This window comes from Diplotaxodon limnothrissa, linkage group LG18 (assembly GCF_057381915.1).
Source record: "Diplotaxodon limnothrissa isolate DT_005_m linkage group LG18, D_limnothrissa_male_GT1.1, whole genome shotgun sequence".
In the NCBI taxonomy this organism is placed as follows: Eukaryota; Metazoa; Chordata; class Actinopteri; order Cichliformes; family Cichlidae; genus Diplotaxodon; species Diplotaxodon limnothrissa.
The window spans coordinates 16,045,726-16,062,798 of NC_140613.1; the positions used below are offsets into that span (position 1 = coordinate 16,045,726).

General features: G+C 42.5%; 1 protein-coding gene across 1 annotated transcript in view; it reads right to left on the reverse strand.

Moving 5' to 3' along the window:
* agap3 (ArfGAP with GTPase domain, ankyrin repeat and PH domain 3) overlaps nucleotides 1-17,073 on the reverse strand; it is a 72,086-nt gene that overhangs the window by 27,580 nt on the left and 27,433 nt on the right. The window contains exons 9-12 of the mRNA XM_085379009.1: nucleotides 16,920-17,003; nucleotides 12,523-12,627; nucleotides 10,580-10,751; nucleotides 4,577-4,726 (exon numbers count right to left, since the gene is read on the reverse strand). Of these exons, the coding sequence (XP_085235135.1) occupies nucleotides 4,577-4,726; nucleotides 10,580-10,751; nucleotides 12,523-12,627; nucleotides 16,920-17,003 (511 nt within the window). The remainder of the gene's footprint in view (nucleotides 1-4,576; nucleotides 4,727-10,579; nucleotides 10,752-12,522; nucleotides 12,628-16,919; nucleotides 17,004-17,073) is intronic.

Below are 17,073 nucleotides of genomic sequence, written 5' to 3' on the forward strand. Positions count from 1 at the left end.
GGGGAAGCAGGGAGGGAGGGCCAGTAGATGGGCCCCATATTGCTCTCATCTTACCACCCTGTGTGGTGCTGGCAGCCTCCTCCATTGTCTCCCATCAAAAGCTCATTGTAGTGTGGCAAACTCCATTCATTTCCCTGTGCACCGTCCCAGCCCCAGGGGTGGAGTGCAGGAGGACAAGGGGCTCAGGGATTATTGCTGTTGTCGTTGCCAGTTGCACATGCTATAATGTGCGGCACTGTGCCATTAGCCAGTGTACAACATTAGGCCTAATTCGGTCATTACCTTTGGGGAGATGGGGCTGTCTTGGAGGAGTAAGATGGGCTCAGCGGGGGACTGAAGATGCCTGAGCGGGGGTGGGGGGAGCTCAGAGGATCGGGGATACACTGCTCGAGTGTGGGCAAAATATAGGAAACGACACCTGAGACGAACATCATTATGCCTGCCCTCCAAATTATTCTTGATGAGAGTTAATGTATACAAACCGTAAAGTCATTACTGGGAAAAATTAACAAATTCATTAAAACGATCTCTAAGTTGTTTGAAAACAGGAGAAGTGTCTTTAAAGGTAATCTTAATATTTCAGCATAAATAGCAATGTATTGATTATATGCCATCACATTAATAAACATAACATTAGTGCATGAGCTGGAGCCCATATATTAGGCTCTCTGGTGTTTTGAATGGCAGCGCGCAGCCACACATGTAGCAGCTCCTAGTCAAGGCGTCTGTTTCAATTTCCCTGCTCTCTTACAACAGCCCCCCTGAGACGAGTCATTAGCTGGCTCAGACAGCTGGGGGCACAGGGGTCCTCCAATGTGCCCCCCACCCCCCACCCTCTGTTTCCTCCTCCCTCTCCATACCAGCGTCTGTCCCGCCAGCACAGCTCCGTATGGCGGGTGGAAGACTCGAGCTCCAACCTGCCTCCAAAGTGACAGCCAGCATTTGTTTAATGTCGCTTGAGGTTAAAGGGGAGGGCTGCCCCTCAGGGGGGCCCAACCGTGTCATAAACACCTCTAATTATCAATTTCTGCCCTTAATGTTGTGGAAAATGACCCCGGCACAGCTCGCTCTGCACCTGAAACATATATATATGTAAAAAGGTATACACACCCCTTTGTTTGCATCCACTGGGCTTTAAGAAGTTTGTGATATTCAGGTGTAGGAGCAGGACATTTAAAACTACAGCACACATCACTAAGCAACAATAGCAAAGCGTGTGAGATATAATAGTTTTATATAAAGCCCCTGAGTGGTTCTCAGCTCTAAATGATGCATGGCAGGTTAATTAAAATTTGTTAAGTTGACAATTATGAAGTTGAAAGCAAATTGCAAGCGAGGAATTCACCGTGGCATTATTAGCTGGCTGTTAGCGTGCATGAGGGCCATCAGGACCAAGCTGGGTAATGAAGCACGCTGGGGACCAGAAGTCTCTTTACCCACTCAGCCAAGATCACCTGGGCAGCAGAGTAGGTACGAGGCTAACCTGTGATTACAGTGTATTGCACTCCCAGCACTGAGATGACAGCTCCAGAACGGAGGCCATGGGTGAGACAGAGGGCGCTGCTAACATCTTTACCAACGCTATGCTCAAAATGAATAAGAATGAAAAATGGTGAGAGAGTGAGCAGCAGGGGGGAGAGGGTGAAGAGAATTGGGGGGGGGGAGTCATTTCATTGTTATTCAAGAGGCTCCGGGTAAGGAGCACTATGATTCCGCCAGGCCCCTTGACATGGCAGCCCTGCCTGTCCTCAATCAAAGCCAACGGCTGCAATTAATGGCAAAAATTAGAAACAATCACCGCCTCCCCCTTATTATCCTCAATTAGAGCGTACTAATCAAGGCCTGATCGCGCTCTGCTGCTCTCTCCAAACTAAATGTCAAACTTCATTACGGCCTGGCGTAGAAATCAAACGCCCCACATGCCATCACCCTCGCATTGGGAGGCCAAGGTGTAAAACACAGTGCCACAGGAAAAGGCTATCTGTGCATTAAGTACCTGTGTGCTGATGTGCAAACTCAGAAGAGAGAAAAAAAACACTCTTATATAAATAAATTAGCAATGGTGCAAAAATAAATTGGAGCACAAGGGATTAAAAAAAGGGAAGCGACGCAAACTTTGCATGGACTAAGGTTTTGATAATCAGCACAGCATTGTCAAAAAATTCATATTTTCATATTGGCATGAAAACTGACACGGCTCACAAGCCCTTCTGCAATTAACAATTATTTCAATTATTACAGGTTAACCTGATAAATACTTCTTAATTAATCAACTCTTTGTTCCACGTAAGCATCACTTATTTCTGACAAAACAATTTTATACATTTAACGTAAATAAAATGTGATAAAATATAACTAGAAATATTATTATAAACCAAAAATATATCAGAAAACATGAAAAGATAACCTTTGAATGATGTAAAGTTTTACTTAATCAATTTCCCCTGTTTTAAGACCTGGCTCAAGGCATCGGTGACACTGAAAGGCAGAAGTCTTTTGACTTTGACTTTCACTCACGCATTGACAAAGACTTAAGTTACTGTCATCAGCCAGCCTATCAATTGACTGTTTGAGCCTCTTGCTTTTAATTCAGGCTCAAAGATTGAGGTGCGTGAAGGAGACCAGGATCTAAACAAGCATCCAGTGCATTAAGAATGGGTGTCTTTATGAATGCAAGCAATAGAAAAATTGGGCCGGGATTTAATCAAAAATCTGCGCTCAATATTCAAGAGATGCTACTACCTTGGCTTCTGCCTTCGTTCAATAGGTTTACAAATGAGGACATTCTTTAAATAATATGGAAATGGTTACCTGGCTAAGATGCATTCATTCTCCAGTGAATCATCAATCTGCTGTTTTTGCATCTCAGAATCACATTTTATGTTAACCTGCAACCTTCACCAAGGATAATGGAGTGATTGGGCATGGTTGGAGTCAATTCACATGGCAAAACATGAGCAGCCGTTACTGCGGAACACCCTCTATTGATTATTGAAGACACATTAGGAAGGAAGATAAGAGGGTTGCGTTTCAATCAAGTTTGTGTTGTGACAGCCCGGCATCACTTTACATTGCAGATCTGCTCCGCTACTTTAATTCACGTCCTTAAACTGTAAGGAGACATTAACGGCAAGATATTCAGCAAAGTTTCTGATGCTGCGTTCAGCGTAAGCCTTTAACTGTCTGCACTGACTATGCACTGATTACAGAGACACTTCTCTTCCTCTAACATAATCTATCATTTGACACATCGCTTCTGCTATTATTTTCAGCTCATTTGCCTCATTCAAGCTCATTTGTGGTTACCTTAAAAGTAGCATGAAAATAATTGAAGAAAATAAAATAATGGAGCAAATTGTATCTGATTTAGTTGAAGACTGGATGCTGGTTAATGAGCTATGTTAATATTAAAGGCTTTACAGTTTACCAAACATGAAAATAGGAAATTCTAGCCTCCTTATTTCCAATAGCACAATGTTTAGGAAGTCCTATTTGTTCTCTGCAGTTCGGTCGCCCAACCCGCATTCACAAACATCCCCACAGACGCACACACACACACATTATAATGCAAACACGCTCTGTGGAAAACAAAATCACATACAAACAGCCACTCACAAAAATTCTGCAAGAACACATACAGAATATATATACACACACACACACACATGCAAACACACGAACACACACACACACACTCATGCTCATTTATTTGAGGACCCCACGAATCTAAGTAATTCTGCTTTGGGCATGCTGCTGATGGGAGACAGGGGTAGGGGGTGATGGAAGTGCCTGCGTCCAGGCAGAATTGATCGTTTGGCAGCTCCAAATGAGAGACAGGCTTGTCTGCGGAACCACGAGGGCCGTGCAGTTGGACTCCAGCAGCGCTCGTAAAGTGCGCTCTTTAAACTGCCGGGGCCCCTGGGAGCCCATGGGGAGGGGGGGAGCCGCCGCCGTGCTAATGAGAACTACCAGAGTGCAAACATGCATGGAAATGACTGTTATTCTGTTGATGTGCATTTAAGTGCTTTTTTACTGCCAACCACAAAGAGAGGGAAATAACTGGTGATGAATGGTACCCCCGAAAAGCATTCATTTTCCTCTTCGGAAGAAAAAGAGAGGAAAACAGAAGGAGGAGGGGGGGCAGAGAGTAAGATGGAAGGTAAAGACAGGATGGGATTTGGGGGGGGGCAGCAGACATGGTGAATATATTTTCTTACTTCACTCAAGTACAGTGACAGGGCGAAATGTGACAAGGAGGCAGCAAGAGGAGATGCATCGATGGCGGAAAGTTAACCTTCACCGTTCCTCTCCTCTGAACATGCTGCTTCTATCAAAGAGCAGCAGCCAAAAAGGTCACAGCGATCACAGCTCTAATCAGCTAATTATGAAAATGAGGCTTGTTTCACCTGCCGAAGAAGCTCAGCAAATGGCAGCTCCGTCACTCCACAACTCAGGATCAGGTCCCCTTAAGTTTATTTTAATACATTCTGTTCTTTGTGGCAATAATGAATTATATGCGAATTATAAGAACTCGGGAGGCGAGTGAGGATGTAGAAAGCGTAGGTGGAGGGCTTACGGGCTCCGCTGCTTGTACTGGTGTTGATGGCTTCATTCCACTGGTCGGCGCTGGACACAGAGAAGGAGCGCTGGTGCATGCCATCTTTACTGCCGCCAAACGCCGACCCGCCCGTTTGGAGGGATGTGCTGCTGTTGGAGTGAGAAGCGCCTGGAAAATAAAAAAAAATTAAAAATTAATGCTTGTTTCTTATTTTGCATACAGCTGTTTGAATTCTTTACTTGCAGGATTGTTTTCTTCAAGCTCAGAGGATAATGATGTAATTGAGTTAACAGTTTTAGGTAGTTTCTACTGCACTGCAACACTGCTGCCACCCTATTTGTGCACATATCTCTGTCAACCAACCCCCCACGCACACACACGCGCGCACACACACACACACACACACAAAACCCTTCTCCCTCCGCCTCTGCCTCTAATTAGCCCTTAATTAACAAGATACACTCTGAACGCTAATTATCTCGCCTCATCCCTCTGACTGCCACATCGATCTCCACTGGCGTCAGCAGGCGTTCTCCCCCTAACTTCCAATCAGGCAAGCCACGGACGCCTGGCTCTCTTTACTAATTCATGGGCTAGGCTGAACCATGTGGGGTCCTTCCCTCCTGCTCGTGAGTAGCTCCTACAACACGTCCTAACTACTCTGAAAAACTCATCGATATGCTTCCAGTCATGTGAGCGGAATCAGATTAACTGTCGGAGGTGGAAAATACAGCTCCGACAGTTAATCTGATGAATGGGAATCTCTCATGTGACATGAAAATATGTTCTAAAAAATAAATAATAAATAAAAGTAACGGAAAGTAAGTGCTACTTAAAAGTAGCGTGGGCGTCTAAAAACAAGATCCTTTTCACAGCGTTTTTGCCATAAAAACACACACACACACACATGCTGCATGACATTGTAAAAACAAGTCAGTTTAATAAGGCCAATAGATATCACACTGGCACTTAGAAGGTTAAAACATCAGAGGTTTTGTTATGGAAATCAACACAATTTTCTGATTTTCTTGACAAAGCTTCCTCATCTTACAGGTAACACACATCAAGGCCCTTTATTTAATAATTACAAGAGAATATCAGTTTCTGATTGAGGTGACAATAACAGAAAATATAGTGTGTGGCTCGTGTGTAAAGTAAACTAAGCGGCACGGGTGCTTGTTAGGATAATATGTCCTACTCATTATCTAGAGTAATAAGTGTATCAAATTCACATAATCATGTCTAATTAGTATCAGTAATTATCTTGTTGGGCCCAGGAATATTAATCTTCAGGTCCCAGAGGGGAGGGAGCAGAATCGCAGCAAGAATGGGAGAGAGAGCGAGGGAATCATGCTGAGGAGCACCGACTAAATTAGCATGCTGAAATCAGAGCGGAGGAGGAGGAGGGGGGGAGGAGGGGAGGGGGGGAGCCTTGGAGTAGGAGAATTGAAAAGAAAATGTGAAACTTTGTTTTCCAAAAACGTGCCGCATAAATTATATAGTTTTTTTTTAAAAAGCTCTGACTTCTATACATTTGCTCTTGGTAAGTGTTTTTTTATTATTATGTGATTTTGGACAGCAGTGCACCACTGCATGTTATTTCCCAGAGCCAACGTTAGTGTTACTGTTTAAAGTTAGAGGCATTTGTAACAGAAAATCCATTTTTCCACTATTCAAAATGTGTTTTAATTCACAGAGTGCAAAGTTTCACTCTGTGATACCTTAAAATAGAGAGGAGAGGGGGGGGGGAAGGATTAGATAACTCCAAGGCAACTTCGATTGATATTTAAAATTCAACAATCATGTCTAATTGTCAAATTGGATGCTAATGATTAATGAATTATACATGGCTGTATCCATTAGTCCCCAGAGACCACTCCTGCATAAAGGGGAGGATAATGTAATTACAGTGGAGAAATAATCAGCTTGTGGCATTAAAAGAACACTGTACTCAAAGCTCCAGCCAGGCCCGACTCCTTTACATTTTATAGATTTAACAGTGGCACTACGGTGGACTGACAATGACGAAACATTATGACTCAAACTGAGATTCAAGGGATTAATACTCAATTGGAAATCTCTCACACGGATTTTGGTGTCATAGACAATACAAAATATTAGTAATTAATGATTATTGACAATATAACTGGATTTATTTTGAATTGTGGGTGAACCAAAACCCCAGTTTGAGGCCTCATTCTGTCCAGTCGCTGTTTAAGTCTCTATGAAAAACCATTGCAGCCATTTATGTTGACATTACATGAAATATAAACAGTAAAATAAGCAAATCCGGATGAACAAAGACTGCTTAGTTCTAAATATTAGACTACTGGGATGTTACATTTTTTGCCCAGCTTTATTTGTTTGACAGCTTTCCTCATTAAGCTTAGAATAATAGCATTTCTATAGATTAAACTACCCTTCTGCACAGTCATTAAAAATACTGTGCTATGTACCATAATGATCTACTTATATTATTACATTATAATTTAATTTGTAATGGGGCATTATTATACTGGAATATTGCTATCTGTTAGACTATAATTCTTTTACCACTGCATCTACTTATTAAAAAAATATCACCAAAAAACAAAACAAATTGCTACTTTTCTTCAACACATTCTGACACTGATTCTCTTATAAAGAAAGCACGCTAAACATTTAACTTTTGTTCATTTCCTGCTTAAACTCTTCACAGAAAAAAACCCACTGTGGACTTTATTGTCATGTGTAAAAAGAGATAACAAAAGCCATATAGTTTCTACTGCAGGCGATCCAAGGCTCGGGTGTTAAGTACAGGCGATGGATTAGCGGGGAGCAGCTCTGCCTTGCTTCTCATTTCTCTTTAGGCCGGGCCGTCAGTGGGCTGATGAGCCGTGACGAGGCCTGACCCCTCCGTGGAGTTGTTCCCATTATGTACAAGTAGTGAGATAATGAAGCATTCATGCTAATGTGGGCCGAGCAACACATCATCTGCGGCTGTGTAATCCACCACCACCATCATCATCATGACCAACGCCCAGACGTCCCCCTTCGCCTCTCATACTGCGGCTCCTAATCCAATCACAAGTCACTACAGCATTTGCATTCAGACTTATGCATTTTATACAATGATTTCTTAAACTGTACGCAACAAATTAACATTAAAATATTGATTTTAGCCCTTGTGTATGAAAGTACAGCCTGTATTATCTTTGGAAATAGACATTTTTACGGATGCTTTCTTCTCCATTTCAGCTCCTTTTCAGATTCCATCTGATGACGTCTATTTCTATTGACAAAACAGATCTCGATACGAACAATTAACTCTCTCAGTGGATCTCAGAGGGATCCCCAGCAGCACTTCCGTGTTGCAATAAAGCAACTTTAGAGAAACAACATTCACTTTTAGATAATTAAGCTAAGCACATTTGGAATATGGGAGATGGTTTTCGCTTACCCAACAGGGTTGAGGGATTCAGACTGAAGAGATTGGGAAATATTTCAACTTGCCGAAGTTGTTACTGGCCTGTTAGTTAGGGAGTGTGTGGTTCTTAGTTCTGTAGCACTATATAAGCTGGAGACAAATCATGGCGCAGAGCTGGGAGGGAATGGGCGAAACACTTTTCTCCTTTTCCTCCCTTGTGGTGAGCGCATCTCTCCCTCCCAGAGGATTGATTAAAAGTGACTGGGCCCATTAATACTTTGATACAATGTATCTGTCGCTGGTGACACGGCAGGACGCATGTTAACAGGGAGGATCATATTTAAAATGGTTCCGCTCAGCACCCAGCAAAGGAATTAAACCTGGCCGCTTGGCAAACTCGCGGGCGCGTGCGTTCCCACATTTACTCTCTGTCTTCTCAACCTCTCCTCTTCATCTTCCTATCTCCCCCCATCCACTCTGCCCCTCCTTCTCCCGGTTGCTATCCCTCTTCTCCCAGTGATTATAAAGGTCTTTAGATCTAAGGAATGAATGAATTACCAAAGGCAAAGACAAGGCTTGTGATTTGGACACTGTGAATGAAAAATTACCCCTTTGTTCCCTTCATCAATTGCATGTCTAATGAAATCAAAATCCCGATCGCATAATCAGAAGAGGGTCCTCCACCCGGAGAGAGACCTGATGTGATTTGTAACCTTTCTTTTCCTAAGTGGAGATTAAGGCAAATCTCTCTCACATTGTTCCCTGATGCAGACATAGATGAAAACTGAAAATGTTGGGAATTCATCATTGATGAGTCTTTTCCAAGAAATGATTATCAGGTGAAAACAACACTTTTGCGTTAACAACAAGAAAGAAAACAACCCAGTTGGTGGTGGGTTTTATTCTCCCCAAAACCTTATCTGGCCTGATTTTCACCGCCCTTCGTCCACTCAGACGACTCTCCTCAACCCTGCACTCAAGGTCAACACTTTGCAGGATGACACAACCTTGATCTCCTGTCCTGCGCTCTGTAAACTCCTACATCTTTCTGCTTGTGACTGATTAACTCATTCAGCTGTGGCAGCACCTTGGCCACATTTGAAAGTAACCTGCCCGGACAGTCCTAACGGTCCCTGGTGGCACATCTTTGGCACTGAACCCACTCTCAGCCAGTTAGCTTTAGCCTGAATGATGGAAACACTGTGCCCATTTCACAGCTGACGAAGGACCCCACCTCCCTTCGGGGATCACTCTGCTAATTAGTATTAATTACTCTTAATCCTAACCCCTAAATCCAATCACGGGCTTCCTCTCTATACGGCTGCCAGACTCTCAGCAGCCTCCAGTGGTACTGCTTGCTGAGAGAAGAGCTCTATTTTTAAGCCTGAAGGTGGAAAAATCCTGGCACGATGCTCAGGACTAAACTGCTTGCTGTCTCTGTGACCACTACAGTACCACAGAGGATGGAGAATAAGTAGGTCAGTGACTTAAAAGACAACGATAAACAACTGTTTCTTAAACATGGTTGCAGCATTTACTTGAACACAACTTGCGATTCCCTGTTCAGTAATATAGAGAAGTAATAGATTTGTCATAGATGCTCATTAAGTCATCAGTGTGTATACTACACGGCAGCTAATTTGCATATATGAAACATACAGAAAGATAATTAACCTGTTGGGAGCCATTTTTGTGATTAATCGCAAACAGAGGGAAATATAAAATTAGTAATGTAATAAAAGCCTAATTGAGTAACCATTACATATTCAAGGTATGATTTATTTCTTCTAAGAGCCTGAAATGTATATATATGATCTCTCTTAACTTAAAAGTGTCCATGCTTTTAAATTTACCAGCATAAGTGAGTGTTATAAATGTGGCACTAGCCTCAATACCATGGCTAAAATTGCAACTTTTATGATTAAGCTGGATCAGTAGATTATATAAATATACAAATCATTTCCCAATAGACTACATTTTGGACACTCCGAAGTCCAAAGGATGAAGTGAAGGTTGTACTATGGCAACAACAAAATAAAAATACTTGATGACTAGAACATGTTTTTTGAGATTTGTCCAAAACCACAATGATGTAAAAAAAGTCATAATAAAATTTTTTTTAAAAAGCTTGCACCACCATATTTGTAGTCTATCTAAGGGTGTTTTCACATGTGCAGTCCTACACTTTGCTCTAGTTTATTTGAGCCCAAAGCTGAGAGAACGGTGCAGGTTTAGATCTAGATGAGCAGAATGCATCAGGTGTGCCAGCTAACTATACCAAAACTGCAAAGTGTGCCTCTCTTGATACATTAACATTAACATTACTAAGCTGTATAAAGTTTTTAAACATAAAATATTAAATCTGAAATCTGCAAAGCTGAGCAAACTATGAGCTCCTCAAATAATTAGACTTTGCTCACATTTGTGCTCTTTGTACAAAAGTGCAGTGTGATGTAAGTGTAGTGGACGCAGAGCAGGGAGGAAGAGGGTGATACCGTCATTCATGTTGTGACACAGCACCCTAAAATTATTAATCCTATCGTATCATAACTGTTTATGTGAAAAAAGAGCAGAAATTCTGCCCATTGGACAAATAATGAAGCAGGGATTCTGACCTGTGTTTCCTATGCCCAGCTGCAAAGTGCTGCGGTCCTTGGTCAGCCCGTTGGTTTTGGGACTAGCAGTGGGGGCGACGGTGGCCACTGCTCTGGGCGGTCGCTTCCCAGGCACCTTAACTGTTGTCCTCAGCAGGTCTATCTCTTTTCCGTGCACGTTCTGCATGTAGTCCTACAGGAAGTAATAAATAAGAGCATGACAATTGTATCAAGCAGCCTTCACCCTACACAAGCTCGTATTTCCAGATATATCCCACAATTTACCTACTTGATTACAGTCTGTGGACCAACAAGAATCCAGGAATTATAGAAGAAAAACAAATTAAAAGACTATTCAATTTCCATCCCCATTAGTCACAACCCATCTTAGACCTTCCACTACGGCTGCGTGATAGTGGGAAAATGATTGTAAAGCCATTATACATCACCTGTGCCCACGCCGTCTCTCCAAATAGCGAGATGGTAGGCTTAATGAATGCAAACTGTCTCATTCTCTTTCAATTTGGTCATTTGATTTGGTTTAAAGCGACTGCCGCCCAAATGTGGGAAGCCAAGGTGAAAATCATTGGGCTCAGCAGAAAAAGATCCAGATAGAGGCGAGCTCGGCCTTTGCCGTCCCCCCACCGGCTCCTCTGCTTTATTACCGTGTCATAAAGCACTCATTTCTTTCCCAAGCCTCCTCGCTAATTACCCAGTGAGCGCTCTCATTTCATTTTATTGCTGGAATTAACAGCCAGATCGAAGCGTGCAAAGCTATTAAGATGTGTGATTAAGCCACATTCAATTAGTTTCTACAAACAATTTAATTGATGTAGCAGATAGAATTAACAGAAGGTGATTGTGTGGATGGCTTGGCTGACTGCGAAATTAAAGGTTCCCCTCTTTCACTCTCAGGCTGCCTCCCTCCCTCGCGCCTTTCCTCAATCTCTCTCTTCCCCCCTTTTTTCCCCTCCTTTTCTTACTCCTTCTCTGCTCCACTGCTCAAAATGAGCTTGAGCTAATGTAACTGTCAGCCTTATTTCACCTCCCTCTGTAAGTCAACAGATTCATAGATTCATAGATTGCCCCGATGACCTGTAATAGCTGTAATGATCAAGAGATAGCCTGTTCAGTCAATTACATACATCACTTTAGCCTGGCACCGCTCTACTAATAACTGCTTGTAAATTAAACCACTAACACAATGTCAGAGTAAAAAAGACCACACACAGGGTTCATGTCTAACCACTGGGCCCATTTTCAAAGTTTGAGTTGTCTCATTAGAGACAAGATGCTGAAAATATCGCTCATTTCATGTGGCCGAATGATCTAGACATGCCGAACGCAAGGCTGGAAGAATCAGAGAGTGATGGAGGGAATCCGAGGGCAGAGACGGGCATTTCTGAGTGGAGCACCGGGCTCTTCAGCTGTCTGCTGCCAGCCAGCCGAGTGTTTAAGAGGTATTAGCAGCCCAGCGGGACTCTGACAAAGATGGATGTGGGAGGCTGGTCAGGCTCTGCTGCCATGCGGTGAGAACCATTATAAATACAAGCCAGCGTGAGGCCTGGGCGCGGCAGGCACGCAGCAGCACAGCCATGTCTCCATTAGCAGACACCGTGGATTGGCACCACAGGGTGGGCAGAGATGACCACTAGGACACCCCGTTTTTTAATACTAAGCTCAAAGTCCCAGGGTTTGCTAATATGGCCGTTACGTTACACACAGCAATAAGTCTCTGTTGACATCGTGTGCATATGTGGTTGCAATCCAGTTTCCTACAGCAATGGTGGCAAATGTAATCGCATCAAGAGAATCGTGCTCAGCGGTTACAAAAGTCCTGCATTAAAAACCTCCAGCAGCACCCACGAGTACAAACAGTGGTGTAACAAACCCATAAAGCCGAGTGGAAAAGAAATAGCAAAGGAAGGAGCAAAAGTCTGTGTGTGGAGGTGGGGGGGACTCACATGTAAACTGGGGTGGTAAGTGAGGACGCCATTATCACACAGTGTGACATATTTCTTTTTCCACTCCTTGTTGAGGGATTTGCCACTTCGCTTCAGAAGGATTCCCTGTAAGAGACAAGCCATCACGGTGAGCATATGCTCCTCTCAGAGCAGCGCGGTCGATGATATGAGCCATTATGGATGTTAAATACCATAAAACAGTGCTGTTATTGTTATTACAGATTTGTTATTGCGCTTTCATGGAGAATTTTCTTGGAGGTACACCATAAAGCAAACAAACATCATATTAAATGACAATTATGAAACAGTATGGAAGTAATTACATTAAAAACAGTTTGGCAATTACCTAACAATTGCAATTAATCTCTTTCTGTTATAGCTCGGCGGCTGACAGGTTTAATGAAATGCTGCTTTTGCTTCTGCGCCCTTTTGAACCTACAAAGCTGGACAAGTTCCTCTGCTATAGGGACCATTCAGAAACAGAGACAATCCAATTTGCCAGACCTCCTCCCTGCATTCATGCACATAACATGCTGAACTCTGGAAGACCCCTCAATCCTGGGATTAGAGAGTGTGATCTACCCTCTTCAAAGCCCACTCATCTCTTATTCTATTCAACTTTATCTTCTGGGGCCTTTTAAGGCCTCACAAGGTTTCCTTATCTGTTTAGTAAATCCACTAGTAAACAATAGAGTTCCACTGCTGGAGGTGACCAAAGGCTGCTGAGTGCAAGGGCCAGGAGGCTCTCTCTGAGGTTAAATAGTGAGGAGGGGCCTGCTTAATTAGGGGATTAAGTCGGGGCAATGTTTGTGCTTTTACAGCCCGGCCCTGTGTGTGTGTGTGTGTGTGTGTGTGTGTGTGTGTGTGTGTGTGTGTGTGTGTGTGTGAGAGCTGAAAAAAGGGGGGTCAAAGGGGTAGTGTTTTGCTAGTAAGGACCATCCCGCAGGCTTTAATCCTGATTAACACATCAGGAAGAGCTGACCCTCGGTGACCTGGGCACCAGGCTGTTTGCCGACAATCATCTTAATCCAGACCCTGATTCATCTGCCACGACCCTCCACCCCCCACAAATGAATCCTGACTGTCCTGACAACTGGGCTGTACGCTGGTGCTCATAAGTACAGGCTTCATATCCTATCAACAAATCTGCATCTGAAATAATTGAATTTTACTTTACAGAGTAGAAATAACATTTTTATAATGAAAAAAAGAAAATCCAAATGTAAGCTTTGAAAAATGAGGGAGCAGGCCGGCTCTGTCAGATCCCGTACCACTGGGTACAGCCTGTTGTTTATTAAGATGAAGTATTGCTGAATTACTTGTACTGGAATACATTTAAGAACCCATAAGTTTTCAGACAAGATGAATCAAAAATGAGAACAATATTTTGAAACCATTTAAAGTTTTGATGGAAAATGAGGACAGGGAAAACACAGGCCATTAAATTAGAATTTAAACTATATATATTTTTTAATATTCAAAAGCCACTGTTAACCCTTTTGTAACTATTCATACTTGAAGAGGATTTTTTGTCCAGGAAGAAACTTGTGTCCTTTTGATCGATTAGTTGCTGACTGCCCGGGCTCTCTCTCAATATGGTCAATAAAAGAACTGTAAACACTTTTTAAACGTGTCTTTAATCATACAAAGTAAATGATGCAGTCAGAGGGCCTCTAGCAACTTTATAATGCATGTTTTACAAGCAAATATGTTCCTCATCTTGTGGCCTTACTGAACCATACACAAATCTATACACGCAATCAGTGTGGAGCTTCAAATTATTCATCAGAGCCGTGAAGCAGATCGATAAAGATGCTAAGGCAATTATGCGAAAATCTACGCATGCACACTAATTCTTCTGTTATTTTATGTGAACAGTTGCCCATTACGACTGTGATAAATATCATCATAGATCAGGTCACTTTCAATAACTGGAAGCCTGACATACGATTTAATTGAATTAATCATCGGGGCTCTGTCTCAGATTAGAAAATGGGATAGTGTGACATCACGAGGAGAGGTGCGGAGTCCAGCGCTTCCCCTCGACACTGACGTACACATGAGGGTGCGCGCGCGCACACAAAAGGATGAGTGTGTCAAGCTTGTGCGAAACAAGGAAACGGGCCAGTTGTCAGACGCGCTCTCTGTGTCCACACAATTGTGATATCTACACAGAGGAGATAGTGTCTTTCTCTCCTTTTGTCAGATTACCAGGAGGAAAGCTGCAAACTGCCACTGTGGCTGACTGATAGGCCGGCCCTTTGTGACACACCAGGAGAAGGGAAAAAAGTGTGTGTGCTGGTGTGTGGGGGGTGAAGAGCTGCTGACGGCTCCTCAGCAGTGAGTACATTGTTATCCTCACTCACTATTTTTATAGATAGAAAGTGCGTGTGTGTGTGTGTGTGTGTGGGGGGGCATGCAATGTGTAATTTGGCCTGATGGTGTGAGGGTGAGGGGTGGGGGCGCGGGGAGTAGTGGTAATTAAGCTCGCATTGATACTTTGATCTCCTTGATTGTGCATTTCACTGGCCTGGAGATCAGCTAGTCAGTCCCCCTCCACATGCCTCCCCCACCACCACTACACACACACACACACACACACAAAAACACTCCATCTGTCCCTCCACATCTGTATGTGAACTGCATCCCTACCCATCCAAAAGAAGGAGTGTTTTTTTTTTCTTTAGATAAAGCATCGGTTCTGATCTTGCCAAAAGTGGCTGCGATACTCAGGGAAATTGGCTGCGCACTTTAGAAAGGAGGTCCCACTAATGCACGGGCTAAGACTGAAAGAGTTTACACTAAAGATTGCTCTGAGGGGGATTTCGTTTAATCTGTGAAAATCAAACTCCTGATCACCTGTGGACTAATGAGCGTCTGCAGGGAATTACACAGATCTACAAAAACGCAGCCACTTCGCTGAGACCTAAATTACATCTTTGTAGAACAGCCATCATGAAGTATTAAACATTTTTAAAGGAGTTTTTAGCTGTTCTCAAGCTGCTGTTCTCAGACTCATAATTTGAACTCGTATTGCTGAATAAAAAAATAAATAAAAAGCCTTATCCATTACACAAACAACTATCGTTGCCCACGGAGTGATCACCTCATAGCCAACTATTTCTACTTTAAACACAAAGGAACGTTTTTGATTAAGAAAGCATCACCCTGCCATTATTTCAGCTAGACCCAAAGCCTTGGCAATTTTCTCCCACAGGGAACGAGGAGGTCTGGCAAAACATTTTCGAAAGAAAGGACAGTGTCCTCTATCAGCTGCAGGTAAAGATGATAATACAGGAATGCTGACCTATTTTCAAAAGCCCTCATATAATCAGGAGTGATTACTAATGAATGTACCATTTACTCCTCCTTACAGTCGGACCTTTAGAAAGGATTTAGAAAACGCTTTATTCGGTGGTTTGCTGCTGTGCATCTGTTCCATTCACTGCAGCGTGTGACTAAAACAAATATAATATAGGGAAACAATAAAGAAACACAGGTACAAAAAAAAAATCAATAAATAATGACAAGATTTTTTAAAACAAACCAATATTAGACTAATATTCCAGCAGTGTTTGTGTAATAATCATTACCATTAAAGCTGTAGCATTTTTACCATGGCTCAAAAAAATCAAATAAAATGCCGCCATAAAAAAAATGCCTATTGGGACAATATATAGATATGAATGAATGAACTAAATATTAGTTCAGCACAATCAGGTGGAGTCAGTGGTTCAACTACAAGATGAGACTGACCCTAAATAATGTTCTGAGATCCCGTAAATATTTGTTTAGTAGCCACAGTCAAAACAAGATATATCCTTTAAGGAACAGCTGAGGAAAAACACAAAAATCTTTATTATCCACTAACAAGCCTTAAACTGTGACTGGAAAATTGCAGTACACAAAGTTGGATGTTTTTTTTAAACGATGGTGCTTTAAATATAATCTATAAATTTATAGTTGCTGCTCAGAAAAATCACACATCAAATATTAATGTTGATTTCTTTTTTTCCTGACAGATCGTGTCATTTGCTGAGAACAAAATGACCCAACAATGGTCAAAGGTAACCAAACTCATCAGTTCTCCAGGGTTTAAAATTTCCGCCTTAGTTTTTTGGAAGTGTACACTTTGATAGGTGTGTGTGTGTGTGTGTGTGTGTGTGTGTGTGTGTGTGTGTGTGAGTGATTTCCATATAATAGTGGTAGTGGTGCCTGCTTGTAAAGCATTTATTACATTGGGTTGTGCTGCCATCTAGTGGATTTTGTAGCATACGGCTTTTCTCCAAAATCACTGAATATAAAATTACTTTAAACCTCTACTCAGACCAAAGAAGCCATACTTACCACAGGAACTGTGGGAAATGTAGTTAAAAAGGGTTAGTAAGACTGCTTACCTGTTTGATAGGTATGGCCCTTCCACTGCCTATGCTGTCTGTTTTACTGTCAACGCTCTTTGCTTGTTCATTGGCTTTCCGTGACTGCAAGGAAACAAGAAAGTCAGTCAGACACCGAAGCGACGCACAGAGCACGAGATGGGAGCCGTGGGGG